General features: G+C 40.2%; 1 protein-coding gene across 15 annotated transcripts in view; it reads right to left on the bottom strand.

Annotated features, from left to right (window-relative positions):
* CAST (calpastatin) overlaps window positions 1-14,653 on the bottom strand; it is a 106,894-nt gene that overhangs the window by 22,485 nt on the left and 69,756 nt on the right. For all 15 annotated transcript variants that reach the window (XM_017508870.2, XM_017508877.2, XM_017508878.2 and 12 more), the window contains 9 exons: window positions 14,099-14,179; window positions 13,428-13,466; window positions 12,847-12,939; window positions 12,645-12,731; window positions 11,144-11,245; window positions 7,352-7,435; window positions 6,342-6,389; window positions 5,116-5,211; window positions 2,661-2,756 (listed from right to left, as the gene is read on the bottom strand). In XM_017508870.2, the coding sequence (XP_017364359.1) occupies window positions 2,661-2,756; window positions 5,116-5,211; window positions 6,342-6,389; window positions 7,352-7,435; window positions 11,144-11,245; window positions 12,645-12,731; window positions 12,847-12,939; window positions 13,428-13,466; window positions 14,099-14,179 (726 nt within the window). The remainder of the gene's footprint in view (window positions 1-2,660; window positions 2,757-5,115; window positions 5,212-6,341; window positions 6,390-7,351; window positions 7,436-11,143; window positions 11,246-12,644; window positions 12,732-12,846; window positions 12,940-13,427; window positions 13,467-14,098; window positions 14,180-14,653) is intronic.

Raw genomic sequence — 14,653 nt, 5'->3', positions numbered from 1 at the left:
AAAAAAAAAAAAAAAAAAAAAACCCACGAAAACATATATATATACATATATAAATATATACATATACAGAGATAATAAGTCATATATAGAAGGGATAAATACTACTCTTTAAATTGTTGCTTCCATTGTATGGGGATGGGGCTGCAGTATCAATGAATTTCCTACTGTTGGTGGTCTTGGTCAAAAGCGTAAAAGCCCTTCGGTTAAACGATCTCCGAGTTTAATCTTACTATTAAAATCTCTGACCTCACAATGAGCATCTATTAAAATTCTAGAGTAAAAGTGTATTTCTGTTTTACATCTTAGCCATCATTTCAAGTAAGAAAAGCTGTTTTTCTGCTAAACTGCGCTGCAAAAGGAAAGATCACCAAAGAGGAGGGGGAGCCTAGAACAGTGATTTAGCACCACCTAGCGGCTAGACACTGCATAGGTTTTATTCCCAAGAGCTGCAAAAAAATCCCTGAGCTGTCTAACCTGTTCAGGATTATACCTAAAGTAAGTATTAAGAGCTGCAATACTCTTATCAAGGATATCAAGAGTTGTACTGGTACCCATGTCTTATCCAAGAAATCTGAGTTTCTACATGATTTAAGACACTTTCTCAGACTACAATCCTGTTTTCTCATATTCTATGCTATAGAATCTTTAGAAACCACTGCTTCCCCAAGCCTGTGCCCTTTGCCAAGCTCTTGCTTAATAAATTACTGAAACAGTTAAAGAAAACCTAGCAGAAGCAGTTTTAAGAACGAAGGAATCTGGAAACAGGAATAAAGACCAAAACTTCTATTTCTGTAGTATTTCATATTATCGAACTACAACTCAAGTCTCTGGGTTTCCTTAATAAATTTTCTTTTTATACACACAAGAACCACCTAGGGAACACATTCATCTTCTTCCTCTGGTCTGTCTCCCTTTACTCACTAATCTTCCTGCCTTTCTTGGGTCCACTGACCTTTATTACACTCCACAGCTATTCTTTCTGGCTTTCGGGTGTCACAATCCCAGAAATGCCAACTGCCTCAGTGACAGTAACCTTGGCAACCGTGGCCAGAGTTGGTGGGGCTGAGGCCCTGGAAAGGAGGACAGGGAAGGGGAGAACAAGAGCTTTCTGTTTTGTTTTGTGTCATCTAACAATCCAATGCTCAGCTCTACAGTCAGGGTAAAGTCGGGAAGGAACTGAGCACTCTAAGGGCCTGGCAGTCAAGCTTGGCAGATGAGGCAGATGGTGCAGGTGCAGGTGCAGGTTTTGGTCACAAGAGTTCTGCTGGGGAATATTGGCTATTGTCATTTTGACTCCAATCATGGCCTCTTTGCCTGCTTTTTTCACTGGAGTCCTCCTAGAGTCCCTCCTCCTCTCCTGTTCTTTACCACTGTGGCCAGGCACCCATGCTGTAAAAAGTTCTTGAAGAGTGCCCTGAAACCTCAAAAAATTGGGGAGGGCTCAGGTTCTAAGGTAGAAAGGAGGCCCTGGACTCAAGGGGTTTGCAGTAGGCACCAAGGACTTCTCAGGCAGTAGGCAGCCACCACATAGCATCCCAGACACCGTGTGACATCCTTTCCAAGGCCCCTCTTCTCAAGCAACTGAATGTGCACATGCCAGGCACACCGAGTGCTCCACACCTCTGTGCTGGTCTGTTGTTGGCTCACTGGTCTTCATAGAAAATGGTACTATTTTCAGTTCTCAGTGTAATCCTGCCCTCCACCTGCATGCCTCTCCTAATCCCTTTGGAAGTGGTTCCTTCAAGCATGTCCCTTCTGCCTTTTTTCCATATAGGAATGATCAAATTATACTTGTAAGCTTGAGATCTGGCCCATATCCACACTATGCTTGAAGACAGCTGTGATCTGGGGCCATATCTTTAATCTCAACCAAGGCTCTGAAATATTAAGTGGATTGTTCAAGGTCAATTCAAAGCCTCATTTCCCTCATCTATCATAGGAAGATGAACAGGACAGACATCATAGTGTCCTTGTGAAAATTTAATGAGAAGACTGCAAAGCATCCAGAGCAATGGCACAATAGATGATAAAATTTAGGTGTTCAGAGGGAAGACGTACTAATTCTGTATTAATGAAATAAAATTCCATCAGGTGTTATTCCCTGAGTCCAATTCTATCATTAACTAACGGAAAAAAACCTCACTAAAATCAAAAGAAAAACAAAAATTCTGCTAGTTAAATATCACACTTCTTATGACAATTAGAAAGTGAGATGCATGAAAAGAAGGAAAGAGAAAGAAATTGAGTCAGTGTTGCCTCCTGTAGTTGGGAGAGTGGAGAGGAATCATAATGATTTTGATGCATGTTATTTTACCAAGAAAGTCAATAAAAAGTGACATTGGGCTTTCTGTGGAAATCCAAATAAGCTTAAAAGATGCAGAAAAGTGAAAAAGCAGGATTATCCACAATCGCTGGAGAACTAGAAAGAATTTCAGAAGAGTAGAGAAAAATACAGTTTGGAGTAATTTAATTAATAATTTAAATCTTACTATGTATTTCTAGGACACCTCTGAAGCCCAAAGAAATAATAGATACTATCACTATATCAGATTTTATTTTTAATTTGTCAGAATAAGATAAAATGATGGTAACACACAGCAGAGAGTGACAGGAGGAGGAAGAAAACTTTCTCAAGCTTAAACACCCAGGGAGTCACTCACCAAGGCAGCCGGCGCAGGTGGTGCTGATTGTATGCTACACATGGAGGTCCGAGGCACAGCCTCCGCCACAGGAGCCGCAGCAGGGGCCTGAGATTCCTGAGGAAAGAAGCAAGTATTCTCAATAACTTTAGAAATTCTGGTTCATAAGCCTGAGCAAGGATAGGCCAACAAGACACTCTGGTACATTATATGGTGTGAACATGATTCTCTTGACTATCCAAGGATTGTTGAATAGTAAATAAGCCGAAGCATGCTAAGACCCTTCAGCTGCCATTTTTTCAGCTCGGTTTTCTCTCTCGCCTTAGGCAAGTCACTGAAACTCACTGAAACTGAGTTTCCACATGTGTAAAAGGAGAACAACTGCAGTCTCCACATCTGAAGGGTTGGTATGTGGCCTATGAGACAATGCAGGCACAGTGCTATGCATAGTACCTGGGAATACAGGAAGCCCAATACATCTGAGCAATTATTGCTATTATTTATAGCATTTATTTGTCACTTCGTGTAACAATAAAATATGCCTATTATATAATATAGCATTACGTAAAATGTTGTGTTGATACAAATCTAAGAGCACTTTATATACAGCTATGTAGCAATGGAAGGTAGTAGTAATAAACCACAAGTTCTTGAAGTGTAATCCTTGAACTAATAGCCTCAGCACCATAAGGAAACCTAGAGATGTGGATTCTTAGACTCCGCCCCATGTACTAAGTCAGAAACTTTGCAGGTAGAGTGTAGCAGTCTGTATTTTAACAAACTCTCCAGGTGATCCTGATGCATGCTCAAGTTTGAGAGCTACTGTACCATCTTATTTTATTATAAGAATCAAGTTTCAAGGCTGAGTATGGTGGCTCATGCCTGTAATCCCAGTACTTTGGGAGGCCAAGGTGGGTGGATTACTTGAGCCCAGGAGTTTGAGATCAGCCTGGGCAACATGGCCAAACCCCAGCTCTGCAGAAAACACAAAAATTAGCCAGCATGGTGGCATACAACTGTAGTCTCAGCTACTCAGGAGGCTGAGGTGGGAGATTGCTTGGGCCTGGGAGACTGAGGCTGCAGTGAGCCCAAACTGTGCCACTATTCTCCCAGCTGGGAGACAGAGTGAGACTTTGTCTCAGAAAGAGAGAAGAGAAGAGAAGAGAAGGAAAGAAAGAGAAAAAGAAGAAAAGAAAGAGAAAAAGAAGAAAGAAAAAGAAAGAAAGAAAGAAAGAAAGAAAAGAAAAGAAAAGAAAAGAAAAGAAAAGAAAAAGAAAGAAAGAAAGAAAGAAAGAAAGAAAGAAAGAAAAACTTTAAACAAATTGTTTTAAATCTAGACATTCATGGAAGCCTATCTTACATGCAAGGTGCTCAGCAGATGGTCATTAATAGGATATGATCTCTTTGTTCAAGAAACTTACTACCAGCTTAAACTTGGTATAAATGTTAAAGAGGGACGAAAACAGCTAAACTTTTCTTTGTAACAAAGGCTTTAATCGTGATATATTAAAAAAGAACTACAGATCCTCTGCCATGTTGTGTTCTGCTTAATAAAGGTTAGATGGATATGGTTTAGGGAGGAAAAGCAGGAGATAAAGAAAGCCATATTTTAGCAGAGTCTTGAAAGAATAAATCAGACTTTACTTGATCTAGCATTAGAAAGAAAGGCCAATCAAGACAGAGGAACCAAATAAGAAAAGCAGGGACGCATGCATACTTACTGTTCAGTTTACTGACACAGGGACACAGTTTGGTAGGAAAGAAAAATGGGTCAAGAATATGGTAATGGGAAGGTTTTTTTTGTAGGGATGGGAAGTTCCTGGGGATAGAAGCAGAGGAATGGCATGACTACAGACATGCTTGAGAAAAAATGAGTCCAGTGGGCATGAAGGACTGCAGAAAGGCCACTGCAGCCCGGAGGAGAGGGGTGATGACAGCTTCAACCAGGTCAGTGACAGAAGCTGGGACAAGAAAGGCATGGGTTCCAGAGCTCCTCTGAAGGAGTCATTGCAAGAATTTCGATTGCAAGAATATGAGGGTTAGGTTGGGGAACAAAGCACATTCACAAAGGAAGACAAAAATGAGATAGAAAAAAGGATGGCATATTGGGCTTTTTAATCGACTGCTTCATGTTAAAGTAGTTTGTCTCACATTATTATTATTGTTATTATTATTATTTTGAGACAGAGACTCGCTCTGTAGCCCAGGCTGGAGTGCTGTGGTGCAATCTCAACTCACTGCAACCTCCGCCTTCCGGGTCCTGGTTCAAGCAATTCTCCTACCTCAGCCTCCCAGGTGGCTGGGATTACAGACACACGCCACCATGCCCAGTTAATTTTTGTATTTTTTAGTAGCGACGAGGTTTCACCATGTTGGCCGGATGGTCTTGAATTCCTGACCTCATGATCCACCTGGTCTGTCGTACATTTTTAAGATCAAAAACCTCAAAACTAGAGATTTATGTTTAGAGACATACTTCTGTCTTTTCAGTTGGCTTAGATGGTTTTTCTTTACATTTAGACCGATCAAAATCTTCTGAAAGTTCATCAATGAGTTCCGATTCACTCCGAGGCTGTAATATAAGAAGTTCCTTATTACAAGGGGACCTTTGTTTACTTTGTAAAAAAGTTTACGTGGAGCAAAAAATATTTTTTTCTGATGAACACATATAAGGCCATACTTAAAACCCAAAGATAATTTATAAAGTGCATATTTTTTGTTTATTAACGATAAGATAAAATTTTCATGAAACAAATAAATACTAAACACCTTAGTACCATAAAAGTATTAATGGTTTACTTGGTCAAAGGTTCCCTTGATATTTTAGTTTCAGAAGAATTTTGTTCAAATAAAATTGCCTGTTCTCTCCAGTGAAGATCTGTATGGTTTTTAAAAATGTGATTATTATTTTTCTATTTCCTCATGACTTCTCTTCTGAATAAGAGAAAACACGGATCATATGCTCCGTTCCTATGACTATGTGGGATGTTGGCAGGAAAGTTCTGCTACCCCTTGTTCTTTCAGGGGAGTGGTATTAGTTTAGGGCATGTGGAAGGTGTCACTGACAATAGTAACATGATAAAAGGCCATGTGATTCAGATGCTGGGGCCCAGCACCGAACGGCCTGAGGTCTAAGTCCTGGGTTTGGCTTGCTATTTTCTAGCTGCATGACCTTGGGCTGTTTCCATGGGCCCTCTGTGTCTCAAGTTCCTCACTGTAAAATGGGAATAACAACAGTACTGTCCGCATTTATTGAGGACTCACAAAGATAATATCTAAAAAGCATTTGGTGCAGTGCTAAGTGCATAGCAAGTGATTAATAAATGTTGCTGGTTAATATTATTTTGACAGGTTACTACTAACTTAAGGCGATACTGAATCCTTAGAGAATTTCATCAGGATGGAACTCTATGTGCTAGCTTAATCTGACTTAAGGGCTCTGTTGACATCAGTTTCTAGTGTTCAATAAATTTTACCTAGAAATTTAGAGTCTAGTAATGATTTCTGAGGAAGATCATCTTTAAAAGATATGGAAACGAGCCGCAGGTATCAGCCAGGTGTTAGCATCAGAAGGTCCCCCCTCCTCTGTACTAGGTTAGCATACAAGTCTGCACAGTGAACTCTGGACTGTCAAAATTATCTTAATTTATACTTCACAGGTCTATTAGTCTTTAAGTATCAGAAAAAAGTGTATTCCCTCACCTTGGGTTTTTCTTCAGGCTCTGGCAATAGTGGTTTTCCATATTCATCCTGTAAATGAAATTAAAATTCATTGGAAATGAATGAGAAAATTTTGCTTTCATGTTCAATCAAATTTGTTTCTGGGAATTCCAGGATATGAGATGTTGGCTAATTTTTTTCTTAAGATTTACATGAATTTGCGTTTCAGATTTACTTTTCATAAAGTATAAAAAAAGGAGTTGAGCTGTAAAAATCAAGATGTTACCAAAGAGAATGCACATTTACTTTAAGTTGCTAAAAATTTTTTTTCATCTGTTGGATAGAGTAATAGGAAAAAAAAGTTCTTTGGCAATAAAGATGTAGCTATGTTAATGAAAGCTTTTTTAAAATCCTGATTCTCCAACCTAGAGTGAAGAGGTAGATATCATCTATAGCACTGTTTAGTTTTTTTGGATATGAGGTTTCCTAATTCAGAATATTTCTAAAGTCTAGAAACTTTTCATATTTAAGCATATATAAGAATTGCAACCATTTTCCATCATGTGTTTATGCATGATTTCAAAAGTAAATTATAAATGTAATGACAGGAGTTAGTCTACCATCCTCACCATAATCAAAAACAACAGCAACAAAACCACCTTAACTTAGGCTACTGGTAAAACTTTGTACATTCATACCTACCCCTCAGAAGACTTATGGTGGTTTTATCTATATAACAGTTAGGGAAAAAAAATTACCCCCAGATCGTTCCTTCTGAGTTTAAGGATCTATTGTAAGAATTGTTAATAAATGAAACATTTAAATCTCCGGAGATTTTAATGAGCATGGTCACTACTTAGGAAGCGAGGCAGGGAAAAACCATCCTCGACGGATTTAACTGTAGGGCGCAGAGAAGAAAAGGTTCAGGGTTTTCAGAGTTGATATCTCAATGGTGGACAGACGTGCCCTTTGACAGTGTCAAGGGTACAGATACAACAAAACAAGATGCAAAGGCAAGCTGCTGTTGTCATGCACTGCAGCTGAAGATTTACCGTGGCTGGTTTTAATCTGTACTCCAGCGGGACTGTTTCATCATCCTCACCACACTTCTCCAGCTTTTCTTCTTTAGCTTTTGCCTGATGAAAGTGGAGGGAAAAAAAAAGTAGTTGGATAACGCACATAATGAGATGATATCACTTCCTCTGTGTACTTCCTGAGTGTTATAGAGAAGACCAAATCTGGTAAAAGCATCTGGAAGAGCTTTGTAAACTACAAAGCAGAAGACCATGGTGGGCAGCTGTGAGAAAGGTAGCAGTGGGTGACTGAGCAAAAGCAGCCCAGCCAGGGATCCCGGGAGCTGCCCTGCTCTGCTCCCAGCTGCTATGACCTTGGGAAGCCACTTAGCCTTTCTTTGGTTCAGTTTCTTCAGCTGTAAAATGTGGTTACTAATAACCCTTATCTAGCTCACTGACTTGTGAAGATCACCAGAGAAAAGTAAATAAGAGATTCTTTGAAGACAGTAAGCACAGTGCAGCAGTTAGTTGCAATCATTTTAATGGCCTTCATCTGTCTTAGTCAACGAAGCAGCTATCTAAGGAAGGGAGGGAAAACGCCCTAATTTTTACACTAAACCCAGGTCAGAAATGGGATAAGCATCCCATCGCAAATCTTGGGTGATCCATGGATAACTTGTTTTACCTCTTTTAAAAGGACTCCCTTCAATAATGCCAGGACTTCTCTAGCTTACTGAACCATGAACAAATAACTGCATTACAAATAAAAGTGCAGTTCTACAGTAGACCACTGACTGCTAGGACACAACACTTGCAATTTAACCTGCTGATTGGTAGTGTGAAGTCCCATAATATGTAAGAATTTGTACCTATATCAAGGTGTGGATTTAATTTACAAACCAAGGTAGGAGGTTCACTTGGCAAATTCCAACCCAGCCCATGGTTCCCATCTATATATTAGCCTAAGAGTGTAGTTCTCTACTGATTGGTTAGTTGATTAATTAGTATTTATTGAACACTTTTTTTTTTTTGATACAGAGTTTCACTCTTGTTGCCCAGGCTGGAGTGCAATGGTGCCATCTTGGCTCACCACAACTTCTGCATCCTGGGTTCAAGCGATTTTCCTGCCTCAGCCTCCCCAGTAGCTGGGATTTCAGGCATGCGCCACCACGCCTGAGAAACTTTTTGTAGTTTTAGTAGAGACGGGGTTTTTCCATGTTGGTCAGGCTGGTCTCAAACTCACAACCTCAGGTGATCCACCCACCTCGGCCTCCCAAAGTGCTAGGATTACAGGTGTGAATCACTGCACTGGCCTTATTGAGCACTTTTAATGAGACAGGTACTGTTCTATGCTTTGGAATTAGTTTTACTGTTTTATTGAGAAACTCTCACTAAAGGATGAAGTCATGCTTTTCTTTTAAACATTTCCAGTCATGCTTTATTTCAGCATATGGAAAAATTCTATCATGGAGCAGCACTCCCCATCCAGGTCAGGGCACAGCAGCCTTCAGGAATACCCTTGGTCAGCTCTATTAACACAGTCCTCCCCACTAATCTCAGGCTTGTGACCATGAGAGTTACACATGCAGCCAGAACTTCTATTTTCTTCTCTGCTCTTTATATTCTTGAAATGCCCACACTGTGGTTTGTACATAGTAGGCATAGAAAAAAAAGAGTCTACTGAATTGAAATGGCACTAGACTAGGTAGTCACACCTAAAAATGTGGGAGATTTATAATGGGGTATCATTATAGAATAAAAAACTTTTATGTTATGGTAGATGACAGGAATACCAAGTAGGCATGGGTCTCCTCTCTGGAGAATTGTGTGGTTTTCCACAGAGAGCTCTCCAGTCTAGGGTGGCAATGGACACTCCTCCAGGCTGATAGTGACCTTCCTAAGCCTTCACATCAGACTATCTGGGATGTAAAGAACCCACTATGTCAGGTACTAAGAATTCAGCTTAAGAAGGACTGAAAGATCTTTTTTAGAAACATTTATACTTTGTATATGATTAAAAAGGAAAACCAGTGATATGGCTTGGCTGTGTCCCCAACCCAAATCTCATCTTGAATTGTAGCTCCTGTCATTCCCACGTGTTGTGGTAGGCACCTGGTGGGAGGTAACTGAATCATGGGGGTGGAGCTTTCCTGTACTGTTCTCATGATGGTGAATAAGTCTCACAAAATCTGATGGTTTTATAAAGGGGAGTTCCCCTGCATCTGCTCTCCCTCTTGCCTTCTGCCATGTAAGACATGACTTTGCTCCTCACTCACCTTCTACCATAATTATAAGGCCGTTCCAGCCATGTGTAACTGTGAGTCAATTAAATCTCTTTCCTTTATAAATTACCCAGTCTCCAAATGTCTTTATTAGCAGCATGAGAACAGACTAATACAACTAGTACATCACAAGAGTGGAAAAGAAGAGTTCTTTTTGCTGGAATTTTAGTTTGCTGTTACTCTGAAGTTTTCTAGAGGAAACTTAATACATTCATGTGGATTCTCAAACTAGTTAGTCACATGGTTAACAACTTACTTTATGTCACCTTTTTAAACATCTGCTTATCTGCTTTTAGTCACTTAAGACTCTTTCAATCCTGGGATTTGTAACATGTTTATAGCCTCCCTTCCCATATTTATTGCCTCACCCTAATTGTCTATAAGATGCCTGAGGCAAAAGTGCAATTTACTTGTGGCCCTGTCTCCCACAGGTGGTAAAGCCACAACTCAGCTTGGTCACCTGACTCCCCCCAGGGTTCTGCCACTGCTTCTATGGACTACTCTAAGTAATGTACATCCCGTATTGTGTTGTAATTGTTTCCCTTCTTCCCAATACATTACTTGGTCCTGGAGGATAGGAATGGTTTCTCCTGCTCCCCTGTGTTCACCATCATAAAGTTTATTGTGCCACACTGTGGTCGGTGAGCCCTCCAAGTAAGTCGAAGATAGAAACTGGCCCATCTTGGACCAGGGTAGTCCCAGACTCAAGGCTAGTTGCTGGGAGTCAGGGAGACTCCCCTTCCCTGATGACTCAGAACAGGAAGTGACAGCATTAATGGGGCATTGTGACAGCAATGCTTGCCAGCTCCCCTACCCTGAGCTGATGGAGGTGGTGTGGGCCCCCAGGGGTCCCAGGTTGCCTTTCCATCCCCTCACAACACTGCCTTGTCAGGAACAGGCAACTCTCTTCTTTCCTACCTCCTTCCCCGCAGAGGACCGAGTTGAAAAATTCTACCAAAATTATAATTTAATATTAAAACTTTCCTACACCAGATATAAGCTTGCTTTGGTTCAGAAGGCATGTTAAGATCTTGGAGTGTGGTGGAATAAACATTAGTCAGCATTATTCTCTAAATATGCAGGAACTCTAGTTACCAAGTAATTGCTGCTTGATTTTAATTTGAGACAAAATTTTCAACATCTTTCCTCATAGTGATAAATGAAGGATCGTTCCATTCCTTGTATAGGCATCTCCTTTTCTTATAAAGAGAAGCATCCAGAACCCTTCTGAAAATACAAATTTCTAATTGCCACAATAGCAGACAAACTTCACTATTTCCCCATGCACTGTCTCCTTGTTATCATTTAGTCAGGTGTCATTTAAGCTCTAGCAAGGGAGATTCCTGTTCATTTCAAGTGTTAAAATTCTAGCTGTTTCACAAGTCAATCATTTAACTTCCCCCTTAGTTGCTAATAAATAAGACACAATGAAGAATGTTCACTTTTACTCTCCAATAAAAGTTGTGCAAGAATTCTAAACATGCAGCATGCATTCAGTTTTGTAACGTGCTGACTAACAGGCTTTGTAAATCAACTCTAAGGCCAGTACCTCATCGACTTCCTTAATGGAGCTGAGGTCGAGCTCAGGTTCTGCTTGCCGGGTGCCCAGTGAAGCCGACAGAGCCTCGAGTGCTTGATCGCTCATTGTATCCTGTTAAAAGTAAAAAATTCTGTGCATGAAAAAAGACAACTCTGGAGCCTGAACAATCCATTTACTTCTTTGTGAAATACATTTTAGATTATAAGATGAACTGTGGATTGGGGAAGTGCTCTAGAAAGGCAATTTTATTGGAAACCTTGCAAAAGAGAGAAAGGAAAAAGAACTTACCAATGAGTGGCAATTGGGGCTAAGACACGTTTCTATAGTAACAGCGTTCTCTGGGGCACACTGCACCCCTTATTTAGTAAGCTAGACATAAAGCTATAGGAATATTATTATAAAATATTCTTAACAAAATAAAAGAAGCAAGTAGTAAACTTTTACCACCCTTTCTTTTTCTAAGAATGTGTCTTTAAAAAGGCTTCTGACAACCTTTAGCAAAACAGCTAAGCTTAGGAAGCAGGGAAGCCTGAAGTGGCCCTCCGTTGCCTTCTTCTCTAAAGGCACAACGGTTGATCATTGCAGGAACTCCCACTCTCAGGGGTGTGGTGCTCACCACTGTGCACCAGCCTGCCAGATAAAAATAAACTGTCCACTCCAGGAGAGGAGAGGCACAAGCAGCTCTGATAGAAACTGTTCCTTAGCGTTATCTTGACTGCAGAGGGGATATGTGTTCCCAGCCAGCACACAGCAGCAGGATTGCCTTTTGGGATTTGGGAGGATGATGTCATAGTGAAATATAGTTGAGAGTGGTAGGCAGTACCAGCTACATGGTGTCCCTCTAGTGATCCTCGGGGCTCAAAGTCCTTTAGAAAATCAAACTTGAGGCCAGGTGCGATGGCTCATGCCTGAAATCCCAGTAGTCTGGGAGGCCGAGGTGGGTGGACCACGAGGTCAAGAGTTCAAGACCAGCCTGGCCAAGATGGTGAAACTTTGTCTCTACTAAAAATACAAAAATTAGCCGGGCATGGTGGCAGGACCTGTATTTCTAGCTACTTGGAAGGCTGAGGCAAAGAATTGCTTGAACCCGGGAGGCAGAGGTTGCACAGAGCGGAGATTGCACCATAGCACTCCGCCTGGGTGACAGAGCAAGACTCCACCTCAAAAAAAAAAAAAAAAAAGAAAAAGAAAATCAAACTTGAAGGTTTTATGTTTCAAGAGTGCAAGTTCAATTTCTCTGGTTTCTGCCCTTCTCTGTATCATGGTGAGATGGTCTTGGATAATGACCATCTTGACAACTGTGCTAAAATCATCCGCAACCAGTTGTAGAAACACACAAGGCTTGCCTGGAGATGAACAATAGAAGCCTCATTGGCTTCACTATTCCAGACAGATCCAAGAGGGAAAAGATCATGGCTTCTTATCACATGTAATGTGCTACTGGCAGTATCCTGAATGAGCTAGATCAGCCTCAGGAAAGCAACTACTGTCAGGTAGACTGTGCCTATACCTTCTCCACCTTTCTTTTCTTCTCTTGGGGTGGAGCAGCACTTCTGATTACCCCTGCTGACTGAGCTTTTAAAACTTCTGTAGATTTCTGAAAAATAAAATACAAAAGATTAGATTGACAGATGAGGAAAGTTTAACTGTTTAACTATTCTTTTAAAGTTCAACAGTTTCTAACAAGTTTCCCTCAACAACACTAAAAATACCTCTTTTTCAGTTTTCTTTCCAGCAGCTGTAGGTGACCCACAGGTGAAGTCAGATGACAAGGCGTCTATGGCATCATCTGGCCCCATGGGTTTCTAAAGAAACAGGCATAATGATGGGTGACTTATGGGAACCACTCAAGGGTAAGAATGGATCACGAACCTGGCAAATGAAGAATGCACTTTTGCGATTCCTTTGCTACCAAATGAGATGTGTTACTGCAACAACTTAGATCAAAGTGTATGTTCTGAAGACAGTGGCTACTCACTAAGTATTATTTTCTACTTCTTCCTTTCTAAAGGAGCTACATGTTAGAGTATTCTCATTCTATTATTATGAACATGCTTTCTATCCTAATACTTTCTTGCTTTCATTCCCCTTCCCCTCAAAAAACCTTCTTATGGGACTAAGGAGCACTGAGACAACCCTCACGCCAACCCCTTTCTCTGAACACACAGCAACTCCATTTGATTTGGAGATGAGTTACGTCATACTTCTCAAATACAGAATTGATAGCCCTGTTCACTCAATCAAAAATACAAAAAATATTAATTTAGATCAGAAGACATTTATGTAAACTCACCGAAGTGTCTGGAGGAGGCCCTGTGATCCCTTCCTTTTTCTGAAACAAATATCAATTTGATGACGTTGAGAAGGTGGACTTAATCCTTAAGATTGGCCAAATGTATTGCTCGTTGTGAGCTGAATTGTGCCCCTCATCCCAGATCTGTATGTTGAAGTCCTAACCCCAGTACCTCAGAACGAGACCTGATTTTGAGATATGTTCTTTATAGAAATAATCAAGTAAAGGTGAGGTCATTAGGTTGGGCCCTACTCCAATATGATGATGTGTGTCCTTATAAAAACGAGAAATTTGGACCCAGAGATACACACAGAAGCACAGAAGGAAGACGGCATGAAGAGACACAGAGAGAAGACACCCATCTATAAGCCAAGCAGAGGCTCTGAAGATGCCTTTCCCTCACAGCCCTCAAAGGACCCGGCCCTGCTGACACCTTGATTCTAGACTTCCAGCCTTCAGAACTGTGAGACAATCAATCTCTTGTTTATATCACTGGTCTGTGGTACTTGGTTATAGCATCCCCAGCCAACCGATAGAGTAAGCTTCATAGTAATGACAATTTCACATGCACCATTATATTTCCTAACTTTTAAACGTTGTGAAAATACTGATATGAAATTATATTCTAAAGAGGAAACAGTGAAATAAAAGTAAATGGCTATTTAACTTACAGCCAATAGTTCCCTATATTTTGGTGGAATTGTGACTTCTCTTTTACCCAATTCCTCTATGTAGGTGGAACTCATTGGATCCTGGAACAAAATCATACACATGGGGACAATATGTAATTAATTAGCTGAGAATGTCATATGCATATTCTGAAACTAATGCACTATTCCATTATTAATTTATGGAAATACTGATATAAACTATAAATCATTAAGAAGCCAATACTTTACACAACTAAATTTCTAAGTTTACACAAACACCCATATTTAATTGGCTTAACTCACATGTAATGCTAGAAAATATTCAAAATACTAAAGTTGATTGCTAAATACATTTTGCTTTCAAATGCTTTCATTATCTAATGTTTCCAATTGATACAAAAGAATAGTTAATAAGATAATGAGCTTCTGTATAATCCAATACTCAACTCTACTGGATTTGTAATTTTTGAGAAAAAAAATCACAGATAGAGTGGATGTCTTCTGTTTAGCATTCTGAAACCTAATTTCCTTTCCTTGTTAATCAGAAACAGTTACCATCTCGAACTTTAGCATGTC

The sequence above is a fragment of the Cebus imitator genome, unplaced genomic scaffold, assembly GCF_001604975.1.
Source record: "Cebus imitator isolate Cc_AM_T3 unplaced genomic scaffold, Cebus_imitator-1.0 Scaffold403, whole genome shotgun sequence".
NCBI classification, from domain to species: domain Eukaryota; kingdom Metazoa; phylum Chordata; class Mammalia; order Primates; family Cebidae; genus Cebus; species Cebus imitator.
The sequence above is the reverse complement of the archived record's forward strand: the minus strand, read 5'-3'. Positions and strand labels throughout refer to the sequence as shown.